A 22459-nucleotide genomic window follows, 5' to 3' on the forward strand; every position below is an offset into this window, starting at 1 on the left:
CGTCTATGAGTCAAGGTAGGCTTCGTGACACTAACCCTTAACACACCATGACTTCAATCAAATCTCCCAATAGCATCCAGCATAGCGCTCGTCAGCAATTACCCGCTTCAGAGTCGCAGCGCAATATGTCGTTGCACCTGATTGGCGTACGAGCTTGTCAGTCATATAGAAAGGGTGGGGCCTTAATGCCCAGTCTAAACGAGACGCTGTTTTTACGTAATCGCTGAGCGACGAAAGCAGGAGAGGGTGGGGGTGGGGTTGTGAGCGAACCTTGGTGGTGGCGGTGGTGGTGGAGCGGCCTGCGAAGATATCATGGCTGCTGCCACGGAGCTTAGTCGCCCGAACAGCGGTGACAGGAGCCTGGAGAGAAGCTGCAGCCCCAGCCTCTCCCGAGAGGTGCTCTGCGAAGTCTTTCGCTCCCTGCACGCCCTGCCTGGAAAGGTGAGAGGTGGCCTGAGGGACTGAAGGCAGGGTAACCATCCGGCCCCTCCCCCCTGTTTTTCCTCTAGCAAAGGCGGGGGCAGCCGAGGCCTGCGGGAGTGTGGGATGCTGCCCCGGGGCAAACCCGGGCCCAGCCGCCTCGGGCCGGATGGGGGGACGGCCGTGTAGGCGTAGTTCAGTGCGGGTTGCAGACTAGATTACTTTGCAGCTGTTCTCCCCTGGAGTAAGTGAGGGTGATCTAAAGTAAAAACCCGGCTCCTCGAGGAGCAGGCTTGGAGACAATGCGGAAAAAGCTTCATTGAGGCTTTAGGAGGCGCCTGGAGCTCAGCGTCCTTTTTCCTCCAGTTTATTCATTATAGGAATTGGTGGGTCAGTGCGGCCTGAGATTTTAGGAACAGAGCGCTCTCGGCCTTTTTTTTTTTTTTTTTTAGGGTGGCTTGCTTTTATGAGTCACTTAGTTTTGTTTTTTTCTTTTCTCCTTCTGGCCCCTGTGTACATCTATTAACCCTTACAAACGGGAAGGAAAGTAAAAGGAATTCATTTAAAATAGCGTGAATTTCGATGACTTATCCATGGTTGATGCTGTTTGCATTAGAACTGTCGTTTAATTGTTTAACTATTTACTAGTTTGACTGGCTAATAAATCGTTTTTGCAGAAACGTCATAGTAAAACTGGGTTTAAAAAACGGGCTCCTTACACTCTATTCGATCAAGTTAGTATTTTGTTTCATGATGTAAAATTAAAAGCAAATTTTAAATGAGAAACAACTTAAAAGTATGTTTGTTAAACTGCTTTTTAAAAGGAAATATTTTCTTTTATATCTTATGGACCATTTTCTAGCTATAAAAGTTTGTTTTGGTGCTGGTACTCGTGCATGTAGGAGACACAGCAGGTTTTTATGTCAAAAATAATGGTAAATTCCTATGAAAATAGAGCGTTTGTGAAAATCATTTTTAGAAGGCTTAAGTGGATTAACAATCTTTTAAAAAGTTATTTCGATATTCTAAAAACTCTTAGCATGTTTCTTGTGACTTACAAATAACAGTACTGCTAGTTAAACATTCAGTTTTGTGTAATGAAGCAATTATTAATAGAATCTCCTAAAAGATTCAACTTTTCAACTCAATTTTTTGCCAAGGACTTACCAAAAAAATTTTTAAAGACTTGGGGACTTCTGTTACTAACATTTCAGCCTTAAGATTCAAGGCCTTTAAATGGTTTAAAAGTTAGAGAACTTTTTATGGCAAGATTGGAGCATTAAATTTTATTCATATTCTAATGTCAAGACAAAAAAAGTTTACACTCACCTATTACTTACAGAAGTTTATTTTTCAGTGATGGAATGATTTTAAAAATTAATATGGAGCAATGACTTAAACATTTATTTTGAAATATTTTGCATACTGAGTTTTTCAAGCTCATTTAAAAATTTTAAACATTCAGGTATTCTAAAGGTACAAGTAAAGGAGTGATTAAAATTTACTTAAGTCACCTGTAAAAAATGTTTAGGGTAAATGTTTTGTGAGTTTACTGAGACACAGTGAAGGGACCTTCCGGTATTATACAAGTGTCAAAAATAAGATTGTCTCATTAATTAAATGTTTATCATTTCGATAATACTCAGTTTTTTGAGAAATACTAAGAATGAGAGCCAGAGTACCATACTTACAGTATGGTCCCCAAAAGAATCAGTATTTTCTTTTGCACCAAATTTAAATGATTTTTAAAATGTATGTTGTAATATGCCTAAGTTCATCCTGCATCATCCTCAGTATCATTGTATTATTAGTTCTCCTCAGGAGGAAACATAAAATTGAGTGCTTAAAAGCATTTTCTACTTCAGCTCACAAAATTTATTAATTTTAACCTTTTTTACTTGCCTCTGGATGGCCCGTTTTACCAAGCAAAGGAATTATTTATTTTTAGCTTTGGTTTTTGTATTAATTTAAAGAAGGTTTTTACTGGAAATGTATGTTTAAGTAGTCTATATTAATAACAGATTAATAGAGAGTTTTGAGTGGATTATTTACTATTCCAAGTTCTCTAGGAGGAAAATGCATAGAATTAATATTACTAATAGGGAATTTGTGGAATGAATGGTCAAATGTATTGGGAAAGTTTTAAAATTAATTTGTGACATTATTATGTGGTTTTCTTAAAAGACCAGGTATTCTTAATTGCACTTGTAATTAGTAGTTCTGTTGAATTGAAATGAGAAGGTGATTCAAACATTAAAACTTGTTTTCTATTATTTTCTCTAGAAAATGTGATACTTTCCTTTGGTTGAGGTTTTGTCTGCTTTATCCCCAAACCATCCATAGTCATAAATTTGCTATAATTGTCTATAGATCTCATTAAGAATTATACAATTATAATAATGGGTTACTTCCATTCGTAATATATGTTGACTAACAAAATCTTTATAGGCATTAAAGTAATATAAATTAAGGTTAATGCATTAATCTTAATATAAAAATCTTAATTAAATTAATATAAAGTTATCTTTGCCAGTACAGCCAACAGAGGATTTCATATTTCTTTACACTTTTCTAATAAGGACTTCAGATACTTCTGGTTTCATGTTCAAAGGGTGGCAAATTTTTGCCACATAGCATTTTTCAATATATTGCTTTTTTATTGGTAACTTTGGATCTGTTTGATCCTTGTATAGTGATTTATCTTTTTCTTTTATTATAATTACAACTCATAAATCTGTATTTGAACTTATGTAACACTTTATTTTGTAGAAAACATGACTAATTTTTAATAAATTATTTCTGAAAAAATGTAGTTAACTTGATTCTGCTTGGAGTATATCCTTATGCTATGCTATACACACATGTCCCTAGAAAAGTTTGTGGTAGTTCAATTTTATTCCCTCAAAAAACTGCAGATGGAGGCTCTCACTCTAATATTTTCACTGATTTGATACTAATTTTATATTCAGATTCTTGGTAGTTTTCTGGGTATGATTTTATTGTATCATATCACCAACTGACAAGTAATTTTCATATAATGAGCCCTTACATCTTATTAGAAAATAGTATTTAGCAAAAGATCTAGACATTCCATTAGGTTTCTGGCAATTTTTTCACTATTGTGGAGAAGTTGTTTTTTATTTGAAGTAGATAAACATGTTGCCATTTATCGCTAGACTGTATATGTATGAATAATCTTGATTTTTAAATTATTTTAAAAACTGGTTAACGTTGAAAACAATAATGTGATTCGGAGGACATCAGAATAATTATATATTTCTGATATGTATTTGTGCACATATTTAACAAAGAGACATGTGCATATTAGAACTTTTGTAAAACAGTTGTGCTTCTGCTGGTTAATGCTCTGAGCTAGAAGTAGTAGGAATCTGAATAAGGCAAGCCTATTTTGGACCCCATCCAAAGGTTTTTAGATATTGAAGTATCAAGAGAGCCTTCATATTTTCATCTTTCATGAATGGCTTCTCTTCTAAAGTGGTCCCATTACACAGACCCAAGAATAGAATCAGAGTGAGGTATCATTTTGTTTTTGTTTTTAATGAAAATATGTACCTTATTGGCCTTTTAAAATGGTAATGGGTAGAACATTTTAACGTATCATTAAAAACTTGATAACTTTGAGCAAAATAGACATGTGTTACTCCATAGAAATCTTGTTTTTGTGACAATCCCATATGTACAGCTTAATCTTGTAATTTTTGTGATGTTACTGGTTTGCCCCTTTGAAGCTTAGCCTCAGAGATGATGTGGTGAAAATTACAATCGATTGGAACAAGCTCCAGAGCCTCTCAGCATTCCAGCCTGCATTGCTCTTTAGTGCACTTGAGCAACACATTTTATATTTACAGGTAAATTTCTTGTTAGAAATGTTAACTCAATATTGAAAATAGAAATTAATTGTGGTTAAATTTGCTGGAGTATATGTCATTTCTATCTTAACACTGTATTAATAGTGATACTAATAAAAGGTTACTTACATCCAAATTGGATCTAAATCTTTTAATTTCAGTAGTGATCAGGACAGTTATGGCAGTATAGCCCAATAGGCCAATGTGAGTATGAGATTGAACAAATGCAACTCTATTCAATTCTAAACTTGCACTGAAAATTCAATACTGTTCCATCTATGGTGGGTTATAATTAAGCAATAAGACACGGCAGGTGTGTGTCATGCTATGATAATGATTCCATGCCTTGGGTGAGTTTGGAGGCTCATGGAGTGCTTTCAGTGGTTCAAGAAGTGGCATTATCCCAGCATGACACATCCTGGAGTGTCTATTGCAATTAAACAGTTTCAGCATAGTTTTTAAAAAGAAAGTAATTTCTGTGACATTAATGTCTCATCTTAGTAGCCAGTCACTATTTTATCTTTTCTTTTTCTTAGCAGTTGAAAATAATTCATTCTTTACATATAAGTCAACATTGTGTTTTTATTTATAAAGTATTATTATGTCTTTTAATATTTCAGTTTAATAACTGAACAGTATTGTGACCTTGCTGGTTTCTAATTGAACATCTCTGCAATTATAATTGATGTAAGTTTGCAGTTTATCCCTAATCAAAGTGTAAAATGTGAAGTGTCAAGAAGTTAAGTGAAAGAACTGTTTGGATTGGTCAGTTTACTGTGATTAACATGTTATAAGGTTTCAGAAGAGTATTTGGTATAGGCAACAATGGAAGCAAAATTGTAGGTATGAAAAAAATAATTGGAACATTGATAAGTGTTAGTTTTGACTAATGGAATAGGCATTAATGTAGCCCTCCATTCAATGACATTGTGAGAAAATTTAACTCTGTGTTTCATGTTAAAAGTAATAGTTAACCTGGTTTTTAAAGGGCAGAATGTTGAGCCATAGAACTCAAATAAGGCCTAATTATTGGGTGAGGCGGGGGCATAAATGGGTAATATAACTCATCCGAAAGGGTATTTTCCCACCTCTAGTATAGTGATAGGTGACATTTATCTCCTTTCAGCTATGGATCTTGGTAGGGTTTTTTTCCTTGTCCATTTTCTTTTTTAAAATTTAATTTCATGACCCAAGAAGATATTTTGCCATGTCAGGAAAAGTCTGAGTGTTCACTCAGCATAACACCTATATATTTCATGTCTATGCTTTCTCATTCACATTGGCCAACTGCAGTTTCAAGTGGAGAATCTCCAGTGATATAGTGATAATGCAGGGCTTTGCAGAGTGAGAGCACTGGCTCTTATGTTAAGGAGGAAAAATACTAAGCTTTAGTGTTCTGAGGAGGCATTTGAATGACATGTTAATTAAGTGGCATTGGTGCCAGAGGCTGAAGGCTTTGATTTGGCACAAAATAAAAGATGAGTGACAGAATGATTCCCTCAAAGAAAATTTTAAATTTCCTCAGGTTTTCTTTCTTTCTTTCTTTCTTTTTTTTAAATAAATTTATAGCAAATGATAATGGCCACATTAACAGAGAACAGTAAACACTTATATGTGCTCAGATTTATGTATTCTGATGTAACACTTTTATATTTAATAGTTGATATTAAATATTTCATTTGCTTAGCAGAAATTTATGTAAATGTATTAAATGTGTAATTAATTTTGGTTAGTGTGAACCCCTGCAGATGGAACTGTGTTCTTCTCAGCCTTTTTTAGCAAAACTTCAGCCTCTGATTAAAGAGGAGAATACAACTGCTTGTGAAGACATAGGAAAAACAGACATGGGGAACAAAAATGAAATAAACACCAAATTTTCTATTGGGGACCTACAAGAAGAAGAAAAGCACAAAGATTGTGATTTAGGAGATGTGAAAAAGACACAGATCCATTTTGATCCAGAAGTAGTTCAAATAAAGGCTGGAAAAGCAGAAGTAAGAAGTTTTGCGGGGGATGGGGGAGTGGGAGGGTATTACTTTTTTAAAAATCTCATTATGTTTATATTGTTAAAACATACTTATTGTTTGTAGATTGACAGACGAATATCTGCATTTATTGAAAGAAAGCAAGCTGAAATCAATGAAAACAACGTCAGGGAATTTTGCAATGTTATTGATTGTAATCAAGGTAACTACCTAGAGGTTAATTTTCATAGGATTTTAAGTGCGATTTTTATAGTTGTTCTAATTTTTCATTTATTTTTTAAAATGAGTAACATTAAAACACAATTTATTTCCCAGTTTTAATTAGTAAGTAAGGCAGTAGAATTTCCTTCTGCTTAATAATAGACTAGATTGTAAAACTGGTTTTCATTTTGGTTACACAGAAATCAAATAAATGCTTTTACACAAAGGCTAATGTTTACCACAGGTGAAAGATTATTTTAAAATTCCTTCAGGAAATGAAGGTGAAGTGTGGGTGGCAGGGTTGCTCAGTCTCACTAAAGGAACTGAGCTGTATAAATTTCAAGCCTGTAAATGTACTTCTGAAATTAAGGTTAATATATAAAGTAAACTCAGTAGAGTTAATATTCCTCCAGAGGGAGAGTTTTCTCAATACTCTTGAGCTATTTGAAACGTTTTATGTCATGATACAACGGATTTGTCATGAAGACCATGGCGTCTTATGCTTTTTCCATTCTCCCATAGTGCATACATTCACTGTTTTTCATCAAATTCCCTTTTCCTTCTCCACTTGATGCTATAGTATGTTTACAGATCTGCAGGTATGCTGCAGAATACAAAATATTGCAAAGCACTGCTATAGATCAGGCATCATAGTAATAATCAGAACAAGTAGTTCTTAGAAAAAATTATGGAGAAGAGTTCATAATTGGAATGAACATTTTTCTTGTTGCCTCTAATATCTCATGGCTAATTATCATGAATACAGAATTGTCGGATGAAGCTAGAAGTGACTTGTATCACATTGGCACACTGATTCTCTTAATAATGAAATAACAAAGGCTCAGGTTGGGTCCTAAGTTCAGGTGGGTGCTACTGTTAACATTATACATGTATATCTTTGAAATTGGTATATTTTCCTCTTAAGCTTTTCAGAACAAGTGCAACAGAGGCAAAATCTCAGGTACTATAATCCAACTGTAAGCAACCCATGAGAACGGGTTTGTTGAGGGAGCAAGCACATGTGTCACTAATGTTATTCCTCTGTTCTCCTTGCTAACTCTATTATTATAAACCACCAGGGGATAGAAATTGACAAGAATTGAAATGCTCAGCAGGATTCCTTGGCCCATTCAATCCCTTGCTGGCTCAAAACAGTGCTAGCAAGAATTGCTGTGGAGAGTGACTAGCACTCATACATTCACTATCTTCACACCATGCTGAATTTCTCACTGATGGGTCAGTTAATCTATATGTTTAGAATATAGCTCCAGAATGGAAGATAGTTTCTTTTTTTAACCCTTAGCCCCAAGAAATGGTAGAAAGAGAATGGAGAAGTGATGACCCTTTAAGGATATTTTGAGGTATCTCTAGAAAAAAAAGAAAAAGAAAAGATGATTCTCTGTTAGTCAAAGATAAGTGGATTTGGAATTTTATATCACACAAATTAACTTATCAGCAGAGCTATTAAGGAAACTTAGACTGAAAAAAATTAAATGTATTTTAATGTGTTAATGTTTTTCTTTTAATACCTATCAATGTGACCTAAATTTAAACAGTGGATTTTTAAAAAATCAAATTCCATAGGAAACAAAATAATTTTTTTTCAATATCTCACTTTCCTTCCAATTTTTATATAATAATCAAGAGAATTTTGCAGGAAATTTATTGCCAATGCATGGTTTTACTAATGTTATTTTAAACATTAGTATATTATTATTACTATAGTGTATCATGTTATGATCCTATATAACATAATTATGTAAATAAAATTAGTAGTAGTGTATGTTAACATCTTTCCAGTTTTTTCCCTTTGTAATTTATTTCTTGTTATCTAATTTGAAAGAAACTCTACTTTTCAGCTTAGAAAAAAATAGGACCAAATTTTTGCAACATATCTTTTCCTAAAATTGCATTTTTTGAAAGCGGTAAGATGAAGAAGTAGATGACTTTTGTGATTAGAGGTTTTTAAAATAAGCACTGGAAATCTAGGCAGAGTGGAAAGGGATGTGTACTGCAGATTTTAAGGTCTTTGTGTGGAGTTCTGAAATAAAAAGGGTGTTTAATGTGTAATTAATCCTTTTTATTGGGTGTTCATTAATTTGGTCAGTAATATCAAAAATGCTGGGCTTTTAAAAAAAGATATTTTAGTAAAAATGATGAATTTTATTTCTACAATGAAGCAGAATTAAGATACTCCATAATATATATTATTTTCTCCAAAGGCCCAAATGGTTTTAGAGGTATTGGTTTTCATTAAAAATTGTGCTAAATTATGCCACTTAATGTTAATGGCTTTTCTGTATGTAAATATGAACATTAAATAAGAATATTAGATATTGTGATACATTTTAGAGGGTAAAGAAGGTAACTAAATTCTGTCCTGTGTGATGGTGATTTAATGATTATTATTTAAAATTTTCTTATGAGTAATATATGGATTATTGGAAGTTTATCAAAATCTCATACATTTAAAGTGAAGAATACATTTAAACTTATTTTCATCTAAATTCTCCTTAGAAAATAGTTGTGCAAGAACTGATGCTGTTTTTACCCCTTACCCCGGATTTAAAAGTCACGTAAAGGGTAAGTAACCACCATGTAATACCTGAGTCACTGGTAGCTTATTCTAAATTATTAGCAAAATGGAATAGAAATAGCTTTCCCATCTAAATTTTGTTTATTTCAAAACAACACAAAAACTCTTGTATTCTTCATAGTTGGGTTTGTGGTTAGATGATCTTTATGACAAGATTATAAAATACTATTAGAGAGAGTTTTTTATTTTGAAATATAAATTTGCATAGGCTCAAAAGCTTCTTAATTTAGTTTCTAGAGTTGTGAATACATATGGACCACAGACTAGACCTGAAGGAATTCAAGGGTCGGGTCATAAACCTAATAGCATGCTTCGAGATTGTGGTAATCAGGCTGTAGAAGAACGACTGCAAAATATTGAGGCTCACTTGCGATTACAGACAGGTAAGCAAAGTGGCAGATGGTATTCCACAATTTTCAAGTGGTTACAAAATTCCAATTCATTTAGTCACCAAATTTTCATTGAGTGCCTATCATGTATAAAGCATTTTTGGGTTGATACAAAAATAAAGTATTCTTCTCAAGGAGTACACGGTTCTTGTATATGCTCTTCCTTCTCTCACATTTCTTGCCATTTTCTAAAATTGAGAGAGTCTTAGTAGAATGTGTACAGGTTCCAAATAGATCTTGATAGTCTAAGTTTATTGAAGTCACAGCTGAAAACTAATGTAGTCTTTGCCTATCATCAATTTCATAACTTACCATGACCACTTCTTACTCTTATCACCCACTGTGCTAGGTACAAAGTATTTATAAATGTTCTGGTCCTCAAGGATCTCTCAGTGGGGATAAGCATATAAATAAATAAATGCCATAGGAAAAATGAACTAGCATTTATTGAACTGTAGTAAGTGCCAGTCACCCAGAAAGTGTTATGTATATTTCAGATCAGTTAATACGTGAACAGTACCCTTTCAAGATACTGGTGCTGTTATTTTATCATTGTGTAGATAAAGGAACTGAAGTTCAAAGAGCTCAAGCAAAATGCCCAAGATAGTAAGTGACAACTGGAAATCAAATCCAGATGTTAACTGGCTGCAGAACCTGAGTCTACCTCCCCATTTAGTCACCATGTCCTTTTGATTCTGCCTTCTAAATATCTCTTAAATCCGCCCACGTCTGTCTATCTCCATGCTACTACTATAGTTGAAGCCACTATGGTCTCTGCCTTGGACTGATGGAAGGATAGTAAGTGGTCTGCTCGCCATTAGACTTTCTCCTCTAGATCATTGTCTACCCTATGGCCAAATTGCTTTTTCTAAAACTGAAATCTGATCTTGCTTCTCCCCAGCTAAAAATTCAGAGATTGGGATCAGAGGAGGTTGTAATTCTAAATAGTGTGGTCCACGCCTGTAGTTCCAGCCACATCTCTGGGCTTCCCATCTTCCGCTCATTTTGCTGCCCTGAGGTCTTTATACTCATGCTCTTCCTTCCATATATGCTTTTCCTTCCTGTTCCCAGACCAGTATAGATTCCTATTTTATGTAGTCTCATAGTACTTGATACTCTCTGCCCTCCTTTAAAACAGTTATCATGGTTCTGTTTAATTTCTGTTTACCCTGCGAAATAGTAAGGTCTGTGAGAGTGGAACTATGTCATATTCATTACTCTGTACCTAGTATAGCACTTGGCTCAAAGCAAGTGCTCAAATGTTTATTGAGTGAACAATTGCTCATTTCACCTTTTTAGATATGTGTACAGTACAGTGGGACGCAAAGTTAGTGTTAAGATTCTCTCAGGGGAGGTCAAGGGGGTGGCATCCTTGATGAGGTAACTTTTGAACCCTTGAAGGTTAGTAGGAATTTTTCTGGAGCAAAGCAAAAAAGAGAATCAAAAGAGAGAACAGCAGGAGCAAAGCATTCCATAAAGAAGGACCAGCTTTTAAAAAAAGGACAGGGACACAAAATGGTTCAGAGAATTTCAGAATCTAGTCCAGCCTAGAATATTTGTTGGATGGAGGTAAAAGAAGATAAGAAAATGAGTAAGCTTTTGAGGGAAATAGGACATTAGCATTAAGAATTAATTCCCTCCAGAAGTAGATGGATTTAAAATGCAACTATATAAAAGATTGACTGGTTAAGTCTCTAAAAGTATCAAGTAGTTATTTTTTGGAAAAATATCTGTTGAATGCTTACTATGTGCCAAACACTATTTTAGGCACAAGGAATATTGAGATGTAGTTATATTCTCTGGCTCCAGTGACTATAAACTATGTGGGAGAAAGATTAATGGTAAAGTAGAATTGTAAAGGGGCAGTGAAGACAGGAATGGTGGGCACTTGGAGCCTCCATGTGAAGATGTTCAGGCTTGGACCGCAACCAGCTCAGTAGGTACAGGGTACAGAGGACATTGTAGGTAATAAAGGGAGCAGCAAGAGCAAAGTCAGATGAACAAGTTACTCATTTTATTTTATTTAACAGAAGAACTATCAGGGTCCTAAGATAAACACATTGTCAAAAAGAAAAAAATATATTTCTAGAGTTTTTATATTTAACAAGTTGATACTTTTGATATAAAAATTTACACATTCTTTTATTGCATGATTGTCTAATCATATATTCAATCAGTAAATACTGAGCATCTGCTCTGTGCCAGGCATTGTAGTCTATGAACTGATGCTTCCTGGCTTTGTGTGATGCACAAGCTACACAGCAATACCCAATGAAAACTCAGCAAAACCAATAAAACTCTCTGTTCACTTGGAACTTAATTAGAGTGAGGAGACAGTGAATAAACAAAATCTACAGAATGTTGGGTGGCAGTAAGGGTATGGAAAAAATTAAGGAAGATAGGGAGTGCTGGGTAGTGTGAGATAGTAGGACTACTGGTATTTTTAAAAGGATGGTCAGAGAAGGCCTTACTGATAAAGGTAACTTTTGAGCCAGGACCTGGAGTTGGCAGGAATAAATAAGTCTTAGGAATATAGAGGTAAAGGGAACCACAGTTGCTAAAGCTGATGGGGTGCTTGGCCGAAAAAGTAATCAAGTGGCTAGAACTATATGGGTATAGGGAGAATGTCCAAATTGTGTGGGGCCTTGTAGGACATTGTAAGGGTTTTGGTTTTTAATCTGAGGAAATGGTAAGGTATTGGAAAGGTTTGAGCAGAGAAGTGGCATGATTCTGACTTACATTTTGAAAGAATCACTGGCTGTCATGTTGAGAATACACTCTATGGAAGCAAGGCAGAAACAGGGAGGGATGGTGGTAGTCTGGACCAGAATGGTTATACTGTGGAGGTGGTGAGAAGTGGAAGGATTCTGAATATAATCATAAACTTGAAATTTGACCTTAATTTACTATCCCTCTCTCCAGAAAGTTTATTAATTTAGAATAACAGTAAAGCCCCTTTTTAACATACTTCTAGGTCAAAGGAGAAAATATGGCATATAGGGAGAAATATAAATTGAAGAAAATAATGATATGACATTGCAGTAATGGAATTCAATTGTCATTTATCACTATGTATTTTATTCCTCTCTTGTAACTATCAAAGCCTATCAGAAATACAAATTGTTCTGTATGGAAACTATTCAATATCTTATAAAATGAATTTAACATAAAATAAAGTTTCTAGCAATATAGGAAGCATAAATGGGGTCTGGAGAGAGGGGATGTAGTATAATATATTCCGTAGTGTATAATTTGAAAATATGAGCTAAGGAATTTATTCTATTTTACTTTTGTTTTTATTTTCTGAAGTTTAAATATTTCTCATTCATTTGCATAAGTATCTTTGCATGGTATTTTAAAAGTAAAAATTATAAGAAAAAAAGAATTATTCAATAGTATCTCAAAAAATTTTTAATGTATTTAGGTGGTCCCGTGCCAAGAGACATTTATCAAAGAATTAAAAAACTTGAGGATAAAATCCTTGAATTGGAAGGTATCTCTCCTGAATATTTTCAATCTGTGGTGAGTATAAGTATCTCTTAAAAAGAAATAAAAATGTTTTATTTTAGAATTCTTTGTAATTTAACAGTTCACTCATTGATCTACATGCAAAAAAACCCACAATAATTCAAAGGTGAGTGAACATGGTTCTATGTAGGGGCATATCTATCTATTCAGAAATTCTGATTCTGAATATTTTTTATATAATACCCAAATTCTCAAAGATAGGCCATTTTCATGGCGTAAGGAATCAGCCTGGATAGTGGTTGAGCCTGTCATTCTGTACTGTCTTGTAAAACAAAGGCTTCCTCTGGGATCTTGCTCTGGCACTTATCCCTTCTGTCTCTTTAATCCCTCCTTCGCTCAGATATACACGGTTATATTTCTCCATAGTAAACACACACACCCCTCAAGCTGCCACCCTCTTTATCATAACCACCATACTTTTTGAAAGACTAGTCTATATTTATCTAATTATTTAATTCTAGCATTCATTCATTCATTTATTCTTACCCCCTTTTCTAAGAAAATTAAGAAACAGTGTTGTGCTGGTAACTATCTTCTTTGGCACCTCAACATTTTTCAGAAAATAATCCTGAGCTCTTGTTAACTTATTTTCTTAGTCTTCTGAGGTGATTATCTATAACCTGCCTTTTCTGAGTTTTTTTTAGGAAATGCCACATTAAAACTAAAATAATAATAAAAGATTATGCTAAAAGAGTTTAGAAACTCTTGTTTCTAAAAAATTATGTAAAATAGCTCATTTCAGTATGGATCATATAAGTCCCTGGTGAAAATATATTTAAAATTCATTTTAGGTGTTGGAGTAATCTTTCTGAAGTTATAAATTAGATATTAGAGTGAGGTACAGAAAAGTATTTCTAGAGGCAGAAGTCAGGTCACATGACAAAAGGGAGGGGGCAACAAGTCCTAAATGACAAAAATTTCGAGCAGGTGTCTTAGTGATTTACTGCTCTAAAATGTAAAAATGAGATTTATAAAAATAATAAGGGCTGAAGCAAGGATTAAATGAGTCAGTGTTGACCAGACACTTAGCACACTGCTAGCATATGGTAAAAACCTCAGTAAATATTAGCATTTATTTTCAGAAACCATCTGTGAAATGGCTATATAAACATGGTTAAGTAACTCTATTCCTCTGGTCTTCAGAGTGGGAAGCATTATAAATATAAACAGGAATGGCCTGGCTGTGATAGGCATTCAGAAAAGGGTGAATAATGGCAAGCTATGATAAAACTGTGCTTTTTAAAAATACGTGCAAGTGTGTCAAAAACAATATATCTTTGATTAAAAGAACCACTTCTGAATTAGTGTCAGAAGTGACATATTCAGATAAACATTCAGACTGATTCTGTCCTGTAGGCCTATGAACATATATGGCACAAACCCTAAGTTAGAAAAGTAGATTTTATACTCAACCCTTCTGTAGCAGAATGAATGAGCCATCTCTACGAACTACATTCCTCGCTTGGAATAGAGCCAGCTCTCGGATTGTCCTTGCACATGGGAGGAGTTGAGCATATATACCCTACATCACCATGCTGGGAGTATACGCATGGTTATTGTATAATTTTACATATTTATCCCTCAAAGGTATACAGAAGAGACTACATATGTAGCAATCTTCTAGCTTCTAAAGTTAGAAAGTAAGAAAGTTGAGCCCATTCAATTTATTAAGGATTGCACTTTTGTTGTAACTTCTGAACTCTGAAAAGTTTTTAAATTGAAATTTTTTGATCCAAATTCACATGTAGAGGAATTCTAAACATGGGGCAGCTTCTTACAGTTGCATAGAGATTATCATGGGTAACATTGAAGCATATGAACATATGAAGAGGAGAACGTTAAAAGAAAAAGATGTACATTGTATTCACTTTGTAAAACAAAATCAGATTATGTAAAGTTCTTTTCATTTTATAAAATAGACATAAAATTCTACAATAAGGTATAATGTATATAAAACAGGAATTATGACAAGGGTTAATATTGTTGTACCTTTTAATGCAATAGTTCTAAAGATCTTTACCCTCAACATTAAACATGGAAAGATTGTAATGTGGTAATGTTTTCAAAAGTTTAAGGGCATGACTTAACAGATAAAAGATAGGATCTTTATGTGTTTCTAAAGAATTACTGATTTTAAATTATGACACTTGAAAACAGTAAGTATAACATGCTTTACAAGTATGTTTCTGCAGCACTTTGTTCATTTTATAGTACTTACCACTTACATATTTGCACATCTCTTTTCACACTATATTTTGAACCTCTTAAGGGTAGGAAATGTGTCTTGTTCATCTTTGAGTACATGGAATGTAGTAGACATCAAGTAGATGTGTGAATGAATGGATAGGATTTGGCTTATACTTAATTACTGGATTTTGAAGGTATATTCTCTGTTCCAAAGTACTGACCTAGGCATAATTTTTAGTCTATAAGGGTAACTCCTGATTGGAAAGGGAAGTTATCAGAGGAGCAGAATGCTGAAGGCCAAGTCATCATCATGTGCACAGGCCATGTGTGTGTGTATGTGTGTGAGAGAGAGAAAGTGGGTGGTGAGCCAGAAGCATGAGTGAACAGCTGGAAAATTAAGAGTGTAAACACATTTTGGTAAAGCTTCAATGTTACATTACCCAGTTTGCACTTCCCAGTGTCAATGGAGCACAATTAAGTTTTGAGAAAGAGAAACCTGTAATTTAGGTTCCTGTCTGGTAGCATTATAAAGTCTGAGTTGGAGAGAAATTGGAGTCAAGGAAACTATTAATAGGTTAGAAAACATGTCATTATCCAAGCCAGAGAAAAATGAAGGTCTGAATCAGGACACTGGGTGGGTCTAAAGGGAACAAACATTTAAGACTTAGCACGTGTAGGATCAATTGCCTTTTACACCTGATTAGAAAGAAGGAAGGAAGTTGGTCATGGAAGAGGCCTCCTTAGCCTTGAGTTTCCTTATAGCACTGGTTGCTAGAAGTATAAATGTAGTATCTTTTCATTAGGACACAGGCATTATAAACACATCTGTAAATTAGCCTTGCTCCATATAGTGATGTTTTGGTCAACAGTGGACCACATATGCTACAGTGGTCCATAAGATTATAATATGGTATTTTTACTGTATCTTTTCTATGGTTAGATATGTTTAGATACACAAATACTTAATCCTTATGTTCCAGTTGCCCCACAATATTTAGTACAGTAACATGCTGTACAGGGTTGTAGCCTAATACCATATAGCTTAGGTGTGTGGCTTAGGTAGCCTGTGCCATCTAGGTTTGTGTAAATACATTCTATTGTTTGCACAATGATGAAATCACCTAATGATGCATTTATCAGAGCATATTTCCATCATTAAGTGATGTGTGGCTGTACCTGCTAAGGTAAAGTGCTAGGAGAGGAGATAATTTTGAATTATCTCTGTCCAACTTTATTTAGTGTGTTGTGCTCTCAAATATTTTCTGTCAGGCATCAACATTTGTTAAAATTTCTACCTTTTATACAGCTGCCCCTTGACTTGCATTAGGGTTACATCTGAAAAACCCATTGTAAGTTGAAAATATTTTAAGTCAAAAATGCATTTAATACATCTAACCTACCAAACATCATAACTTAGCCTAGGCTACATTAAAAGTGTTCAGAACACTTATGTTAGCCTACAGTTGGGCAAAATTATCAGGCAGCACAAACTGTAGAGTATCAGTTGTTTATCTTCATGATTGCAGCTGACTGGGAGCTGTGGCTGCTGCCCCTGGCCAGCATTGCATGAGAGTATTGTACTGCATATCACAAGCCCAGGAAAAAGATCAAAATGCAAAGTACAATTTCTACTGACTGCATATCACTTTGCCACCATGATAAATTCAAAAAGTCAAATCATTGTAAGTTAGGAACTGTCTATACTGAGATTTCCTTATACCTGAAATAAATTTTAAAACTAGTCTAGATTATCTATAGTAGATGTGGTGTTCCTAAGTGTTACCCTTGTCAAAATACTCTGCTAAGACCTAAAATAAGCCCCAAAGACCACATTTTACTATATGTTTAAATTAATGAGCCACTGATGTCCTTATTCTTCTCATTCTGATCATTTTTCACTTTGGTTTCATAATACAGTAATAATCTGATTGCTTAATGGCATAGAAACTATCAATATCCTACAGGTTAAACTGTTAGGAGAACAAGGGGAAGTGTATTTTCATCAGATGTATAAAAAGCTACCTCATGGGAAGTTAGGAGACTGAGCAATGGCCAAATTAAACATTAAGCCCTTAACCTGCTCATAGGCTCCACCACAGGTATCCAGCTCAGTTTGTCAAAGAAAGGAGAGAATATGTATCTGAGCTCTATTATTCCATATTTAATAATTCTAAAACTTAATGATTTCTAATTTATTATAACCACTGCTAAGAGGTATATCTAGATGTTCTCTGAATCAACATCTGCCACAAAGGAAAATATGAGTTTTTTTAACCTTCTCATCTAAATCTCAGTGGTCAGAAATGTTTGTGAGAAAATTTTGCCACCTACATTTATAGTTTCTTTGTCAAATATACTCATTTACTAATTTGCCATTCAAAAGCTTGTGGTGGTGTGAAACTAAGAACAAAGTCAGGAAAGAATTTAATATATCAAGGTTAAAAGGTTCAGTAATGTGTTAGTGAGAATGTTGTTAGATTCAGCTATAAGAAATTTGAACTGAAACTGGCTTAACCACTTTGGTACGGCGCTCACTGGCCATGAAACCTTGCCCACAGCCAGCACTTATAGTTTGTGCTGTGCGTTGATGACGAATCTGTTTTGCTCTTGTGTGATGAGGAAGGCTTTAAACCACTGAAAACTTGTTTTACTTTACAGGCAGCTTTACTTGTAATGTAAATCAGAATAGGTAACATATATGTTTTCATTACGTTATTTTTAAATGTTCACAATTTTATTTTGATAAATGAAAAATTAGAAAAGTCATATCACGGCTGTTGGCTAAAGTCATCGCTCGGCTGTGTGCCTTCATATGATGGCTGTCATCCGTGGCTGTCGACGCTCATACCAAAGTGGTTCAGCAATATGGAAATTATCTTTAAAAATAGTAAGTCCACTGGTAGCATAATCTTCAGAGGTAATTGATTCAGTGGCTAAATTGTGAATTTCAAAAGAATTGGGTTCTTTCCCATCTCAGCTCTGCTTGGTGTTGACTTCTTCCCCAGAAAGATGGCAAGATGGCTATAGCTCTTTCAGGTATCTCCTCCAGATACAAGTGTCCAGGGAAACTCTTTTTTGAGGACTTTGTTTCAAAAGAAGTAAGGAAGCTTTTTCCAGAAGCTCTCCTCTTAATTTCCAGCAGACTTTCCTTATTTATTGGCCAGAATTGGACCTGTACTCATTTCAGTCACTAACAAGATGATTGTGTAGGATCACCATTCCCTCGAGTCACATAGAGAAGCAGCAGATAGATAGCTGCTTGCATAGACAACACGGTGTCTGTTACAGTCAGTCAGGGTGGGGGTGCTGCTTTCACTCTTTGGCCTGGTGTACCAAATTCTTTTCCTCTGCTCTTGTTTCACTTGTTCAACATCCTGGGATGGAAAAGTTATAAAAAAGGAAACTAAGTAGAAAATCCCTAGAACACCTCTTTACACAATCACTTAGGCTCATTAGAAGCTGGCAATTAGTGGGAAAGTTTGTATTGCCAGGGATGAGCATGTTGTGCAATATTACTACTATTTTTTTAGCATCATCATCTTTTGAGGGTAACTTCCAGATATACAAAAGGTAGATGTCAGTTGCAGATAATGCTTGGTGAGTTGGTGGGTTTTATTTTTGTCAGGGTTCTCAAAGGCTCTACGTATTTTGTACTATACAAAATATTCAATAAAAGAAAATTGATGCTTAGATTATTTAAACATTAATTACTTACCTTTTCTTTTTTTTACTTTTAATCTAGAACTTTTCTGGAAAAAGAAGAAAAGTTCAACCACCTCAAGTAAGTTAAGTTACTTCATTTTCACTTTGGCTTCTGAAATAGTTTGATTAGTTTTATACCTTTCTTATTAGCCTGCCACAGATGAACATGCACAGCGACTTTAGCGGACAGCGTGATATGAAGGCACACAGCCAAGCGTGGACTTTAGCCAACAGCCATGATATGACTTTTCTGATTTTTCATTTATCAATATAAAATTGTGAACATTTAAAAATAATGTAATGAAAACATATATGTATATGTTACCTATTCTGATTTACATTACAAGTAAAGCTGCCTGTAAAGTAAAACAAGCTTTCAGTGCTTTAAAGCTTTCCTCATCACACAAGAGCAAAATGGACTCGTCGTCAATGCACAGCACAAACTATCGTGTGGACTATGAGTGCCGGCTGTGGGCAAGGTTTCGCGGCCAGTGAGCGCCGTACCGAAGTGGTTAATAAAGATTCTACTATTATTACTTTTAGATCATTTCTGGTAAGATTTAAGATGGAAAAAAAGACAGTATAAACTAATATACTTGAATTAGAGAAATAATTTTAAAGGCATGGAATTACTCAGATGGGATAAACAAATATAAAAATCTTTACCCTGCTTTTTAATAGAACAGTAGAAAAAAGTACTAGGTACAAAATGATAAGTACTCAAGTAACTTCAGTCTCCTCCCCCTCCCTCCTTTTATGGACACCACTAATAGCAACATCTAAAGAAAAAAAGGGTGTTTGGCAGAGGTTGACTTCAGCCCACACCTGTCCAAAGTACTATTTATTAATTAGTTGAATCTTAAATAGTAAGGTTTTGCTTGCCTTAACCACTTCAGTACAGCGCTCACCAGCCGGAAACCTTGCCCACAGCCGGCACTCACAGTCCTCACGATAGTTTGTGCTGTGCATTGACGACGAGTCCATTTTGCTCTTGTGTGATGAGGAAAGCTTTAAACCACTGAAAGCTTGTTTTACTTTACAGGCAGCTTTACTTGTAATGTAAATCAGAATAGGTAACATATACATATATGTTTTCATTACATTATTTTTAAATGTTCACAATTTTATATTGATAAATGAAAAATTAGAAAAGTCGTATCACGGCTGTCAGCTAAAGTCGATACTCGGTTCATCTGTGGCTGTCGACTATAGTCGATGCTCATACTGATATGGTTAAAGGTGGTAATGTAAATTTAAACCTCGGGGAAACTTTAAAAAATGTTTTGGCTTATTTTTTAAGAATAACATATTACTTATTTTTTTATTATAAATTTTGAGTAAATTTTTGAGAGCAGCCGTTTTCCAGAAGAAGTAGTTGATTGCAGTTGATCACTCAAAAGAGACTTTCTAGGTATTTTAAGCATGTATGCTAATCCTGAAGTTTATTTAATTTTTTACTATTGAGAGTAGTTAGGTTTTTAAAAAAGTTTTCACTATTCTTTCAAAGTAAAAAAAGTTCAGGAAAGCTTAGTCATTAGGAAAGAGAAAGATAGAAATATTTAAGCCTGGTTATTTTGTGCCTTGAAATTTGATATAGTTCAGTTTTAAAATTATTCTCATGAGGAAAAAAATGTATCCTGCTTTTGAATATTTTAAATATTTATAGTTCATTTAGTACTTTATCTGCATTAGGATACTTAAGAATCTTATTCAGCAATTTATGTTCTTATTGTTTACAGCAGAACTATTCACTGGCTGAACTTGATGAGAAAATTAGTGCCCTCAAACAAGCCCTCCTCAGAAAATCAAGAGAAGCAGACTCCATGGCAACTCACCACCTTCCATGAAAAACTCTAATCCTTGTCATTTTACTTTTTTATATAAATGTAACTTACACTATAATTAATTAAATGGATATCTATTCATCAATGTAGACTTCTCTGTGAAGTCAAGGTTTATTTTCACATGACTCTGGCTTACAGAAAGTAATCTTCAGATATTCTAATGAGTTTTGGAATAATGAATGCAGTGAAAATAGTATTGTTGGAATTTATTCCCTTCTGTTTTAAAGGAGGTATTTGGAAATTGAAATACAGATGCATCTTTTGCCTTTTGTGGACCACAGGAAGGAAGATTTATTTTGATAGTGATATTTAAAAGGACTTTATAATATTGGTGTTAACCAGTTTATTAGTTTAAAGCAGTACTTTGTATATAATAGGTATTAAACAAAAATTTATTGCCTGAAATGAATTTTAAGTGCATGTGTAAAATTTTTTATTTTTTCAGATGTCAGTGTTAATGTAAATAAACAGTAGATCCTGCTTTATCTCTTTATTGGGTCTGTTGCTTAACTCTCTTTGTACCTTAATTTTCTAGTCTGTGAAATGGGAATGATAATAGAAACTGCTTCATTAATTGTTAAAATAGGCAAGATCCTGCATGTTTAAAATTGTCCCAAGGGAATTGTTCAGTAAATGTTACCTATTATTGTAAAACAAGGTCTATCTTTGGACAGCACTTAAGATGTTACGAAGAAATTATAGTGCTCTCCCTTGAGGGCCTCACTTTTACAATACCTCAGTTATGTCAGGCAGTACATATATTGCCCATAATTGCAAATTAAACATTTAAAAGATGTGGTTATGGTTAGGTCAAAAGTCTTTCATAGAGCAGCCGCTTAGGTCAAAAATTATTTGGTTGCAAGAATCAGAAATCTACCTAAAATACCGTGTTTCCCTAAAAATAAGACCTACCCATAAAATAAGCCCTAGGAAGATTTCTAAGCATTTGAACAATGCTTAGAATTTGAACAATTCTAAGCATTTGAAAATAAGACCTAGTGATGGGCATGGCTACGCAGCATATCTGCACAACCCATGCATTTAGTTGGGGAGCAGACGAACACCCCTTCTCGTCTGCCCATCGTGACAGCTACTATCCCACCGGTGACCGGAAAGATGCGGGCAGCCCCACCAACAAGGTCGCCACAGACCCTTCCCCCACCCCACCCCTGCCCCCCAGTCAGGTCCTGGCCGTCCTATGCGTGCTGCAACCTGAGGCTTTGAGGGGAAAATAACACATCCCCTGAAAATATGCCCTAGGGTGTCTTCTGAGGAAAAATACATATAAGACCCTGTCTTGTTTTCCGGGAAATACGGTAGCTTGTAAGAAAGCTGTTAAAACAAATCAGATATCAGGAACTTACTTGCAGAAATATAGTGCAACATTGTAGGATCTAGGAAGTCACCAGCAATTACTCTAGATGTCTCTGACTGCCCGTCTCTATCTAGGTCTGTCTCTGTCCCCTATTCCTTGTTTTCTGCTATCCCTCTGTCTCTTCCTTGTTTTTCTCCTACACATAACCATCTGTGCATCTACTTTATTCTCTTTCTGTGGTCTGGTTTCTCAGAAGGACTTTTCATTTCTGCTTCCTCACACAGGGTGTCAGGTTAGTCCTGTCTCGATAGCCTCAGCTTGTTCATGCCTTTGAGCTGCTATGGTGCAAACTCTGAACCCAACTCTGGAACTTCACAACTCCGGTGACTGCTGCTTACCTCAGTCTCTTAGTTCAAATTCTTC

General features: G+C 34.8%; 1 protein-coding gene across 2 annotated transcripts; it reads left to right on the forward strand.

The window, feature by feature from the left end:
- Nucleotides 1-237: 237 nt before the first annotated feature.
- MBIP (MAP3K12 binding inhibitory protein 1) lies at nucleotides 238-21214 on the forward strand. 2 transcript variants are annotated; one of them, XM_012767035.2, is made up of 9 exons: nucleotides 238-441; nucleotides 4170-4289; nucleotides 6059-6283; nucleotides 6380-6476; nucleotides 8993-9058; nucleotides 9302-9454; nucleotides 12885-12982; nucleotides 18918-18956; nucleotides 20617-21214. In XM_012767035.2, exons 1-9 carry the CDS (start codon nucleotides 313-315, stop codon nucleotides 20722-20724), a joined length of 1035 nt encoding a protein of 344 aa, XP_012622489.1. In that variant the 5' UTR covers nucleotides 238-312; the 3' UTR covers nucleotides 20725-21214. The 2 variants fall into 2 exon arrangements, with proteins under 2 accessions (XP_012622489.1, XP_012622491.1); XM_012767037.2 differs by having other exon boundaries at nucleotides 20620-21214.
- Nucleotides 21215-22459: the final 1245 nt, after the last annotated feature.

This window comes from Microcebus murinus, chromosome 6 (genome assembly GCF_040939455.1).
Source record: "Microcebus murinus isolate Inina chromosome 6, M.murinus_Inina_mat1.0, whole genome shotgun sequence".
Taxonomy (NCBI): Eukaryota; Metazoa; Chordata; class Mammalia; order Primates; family Cheirogaleidae; genus Microcebus; species Microcebus murinus.

What these genes read in the sequence shown, in the direction of transcription:
- MBIP (XM_012767035.2), top strand. Translation starts at nt 313, where the DNA reads ATGGCTGCTGCCACGGAGCTTAGTCGCCCGAACAGCGGTGACAGGAGC. An exon ending in TGCACGCCCTGCCTGGAAAG is followed by an intron (nt 442 to 4,169) that starts GTGAGAGGTGGC and finishes GCCCCTTTGAAG; the next exon opens with CTTAGCCTCAGAGATGATGT. An exon ending in CTGAATATTTTCAATCTGTG is followed by an intron (nt 12,983 to 18,917) that starts GTGAGTATAAGT and finishes CTTTTAATCTAG; the next exon opens with AACTTTTCTGGAAAAAGAAG.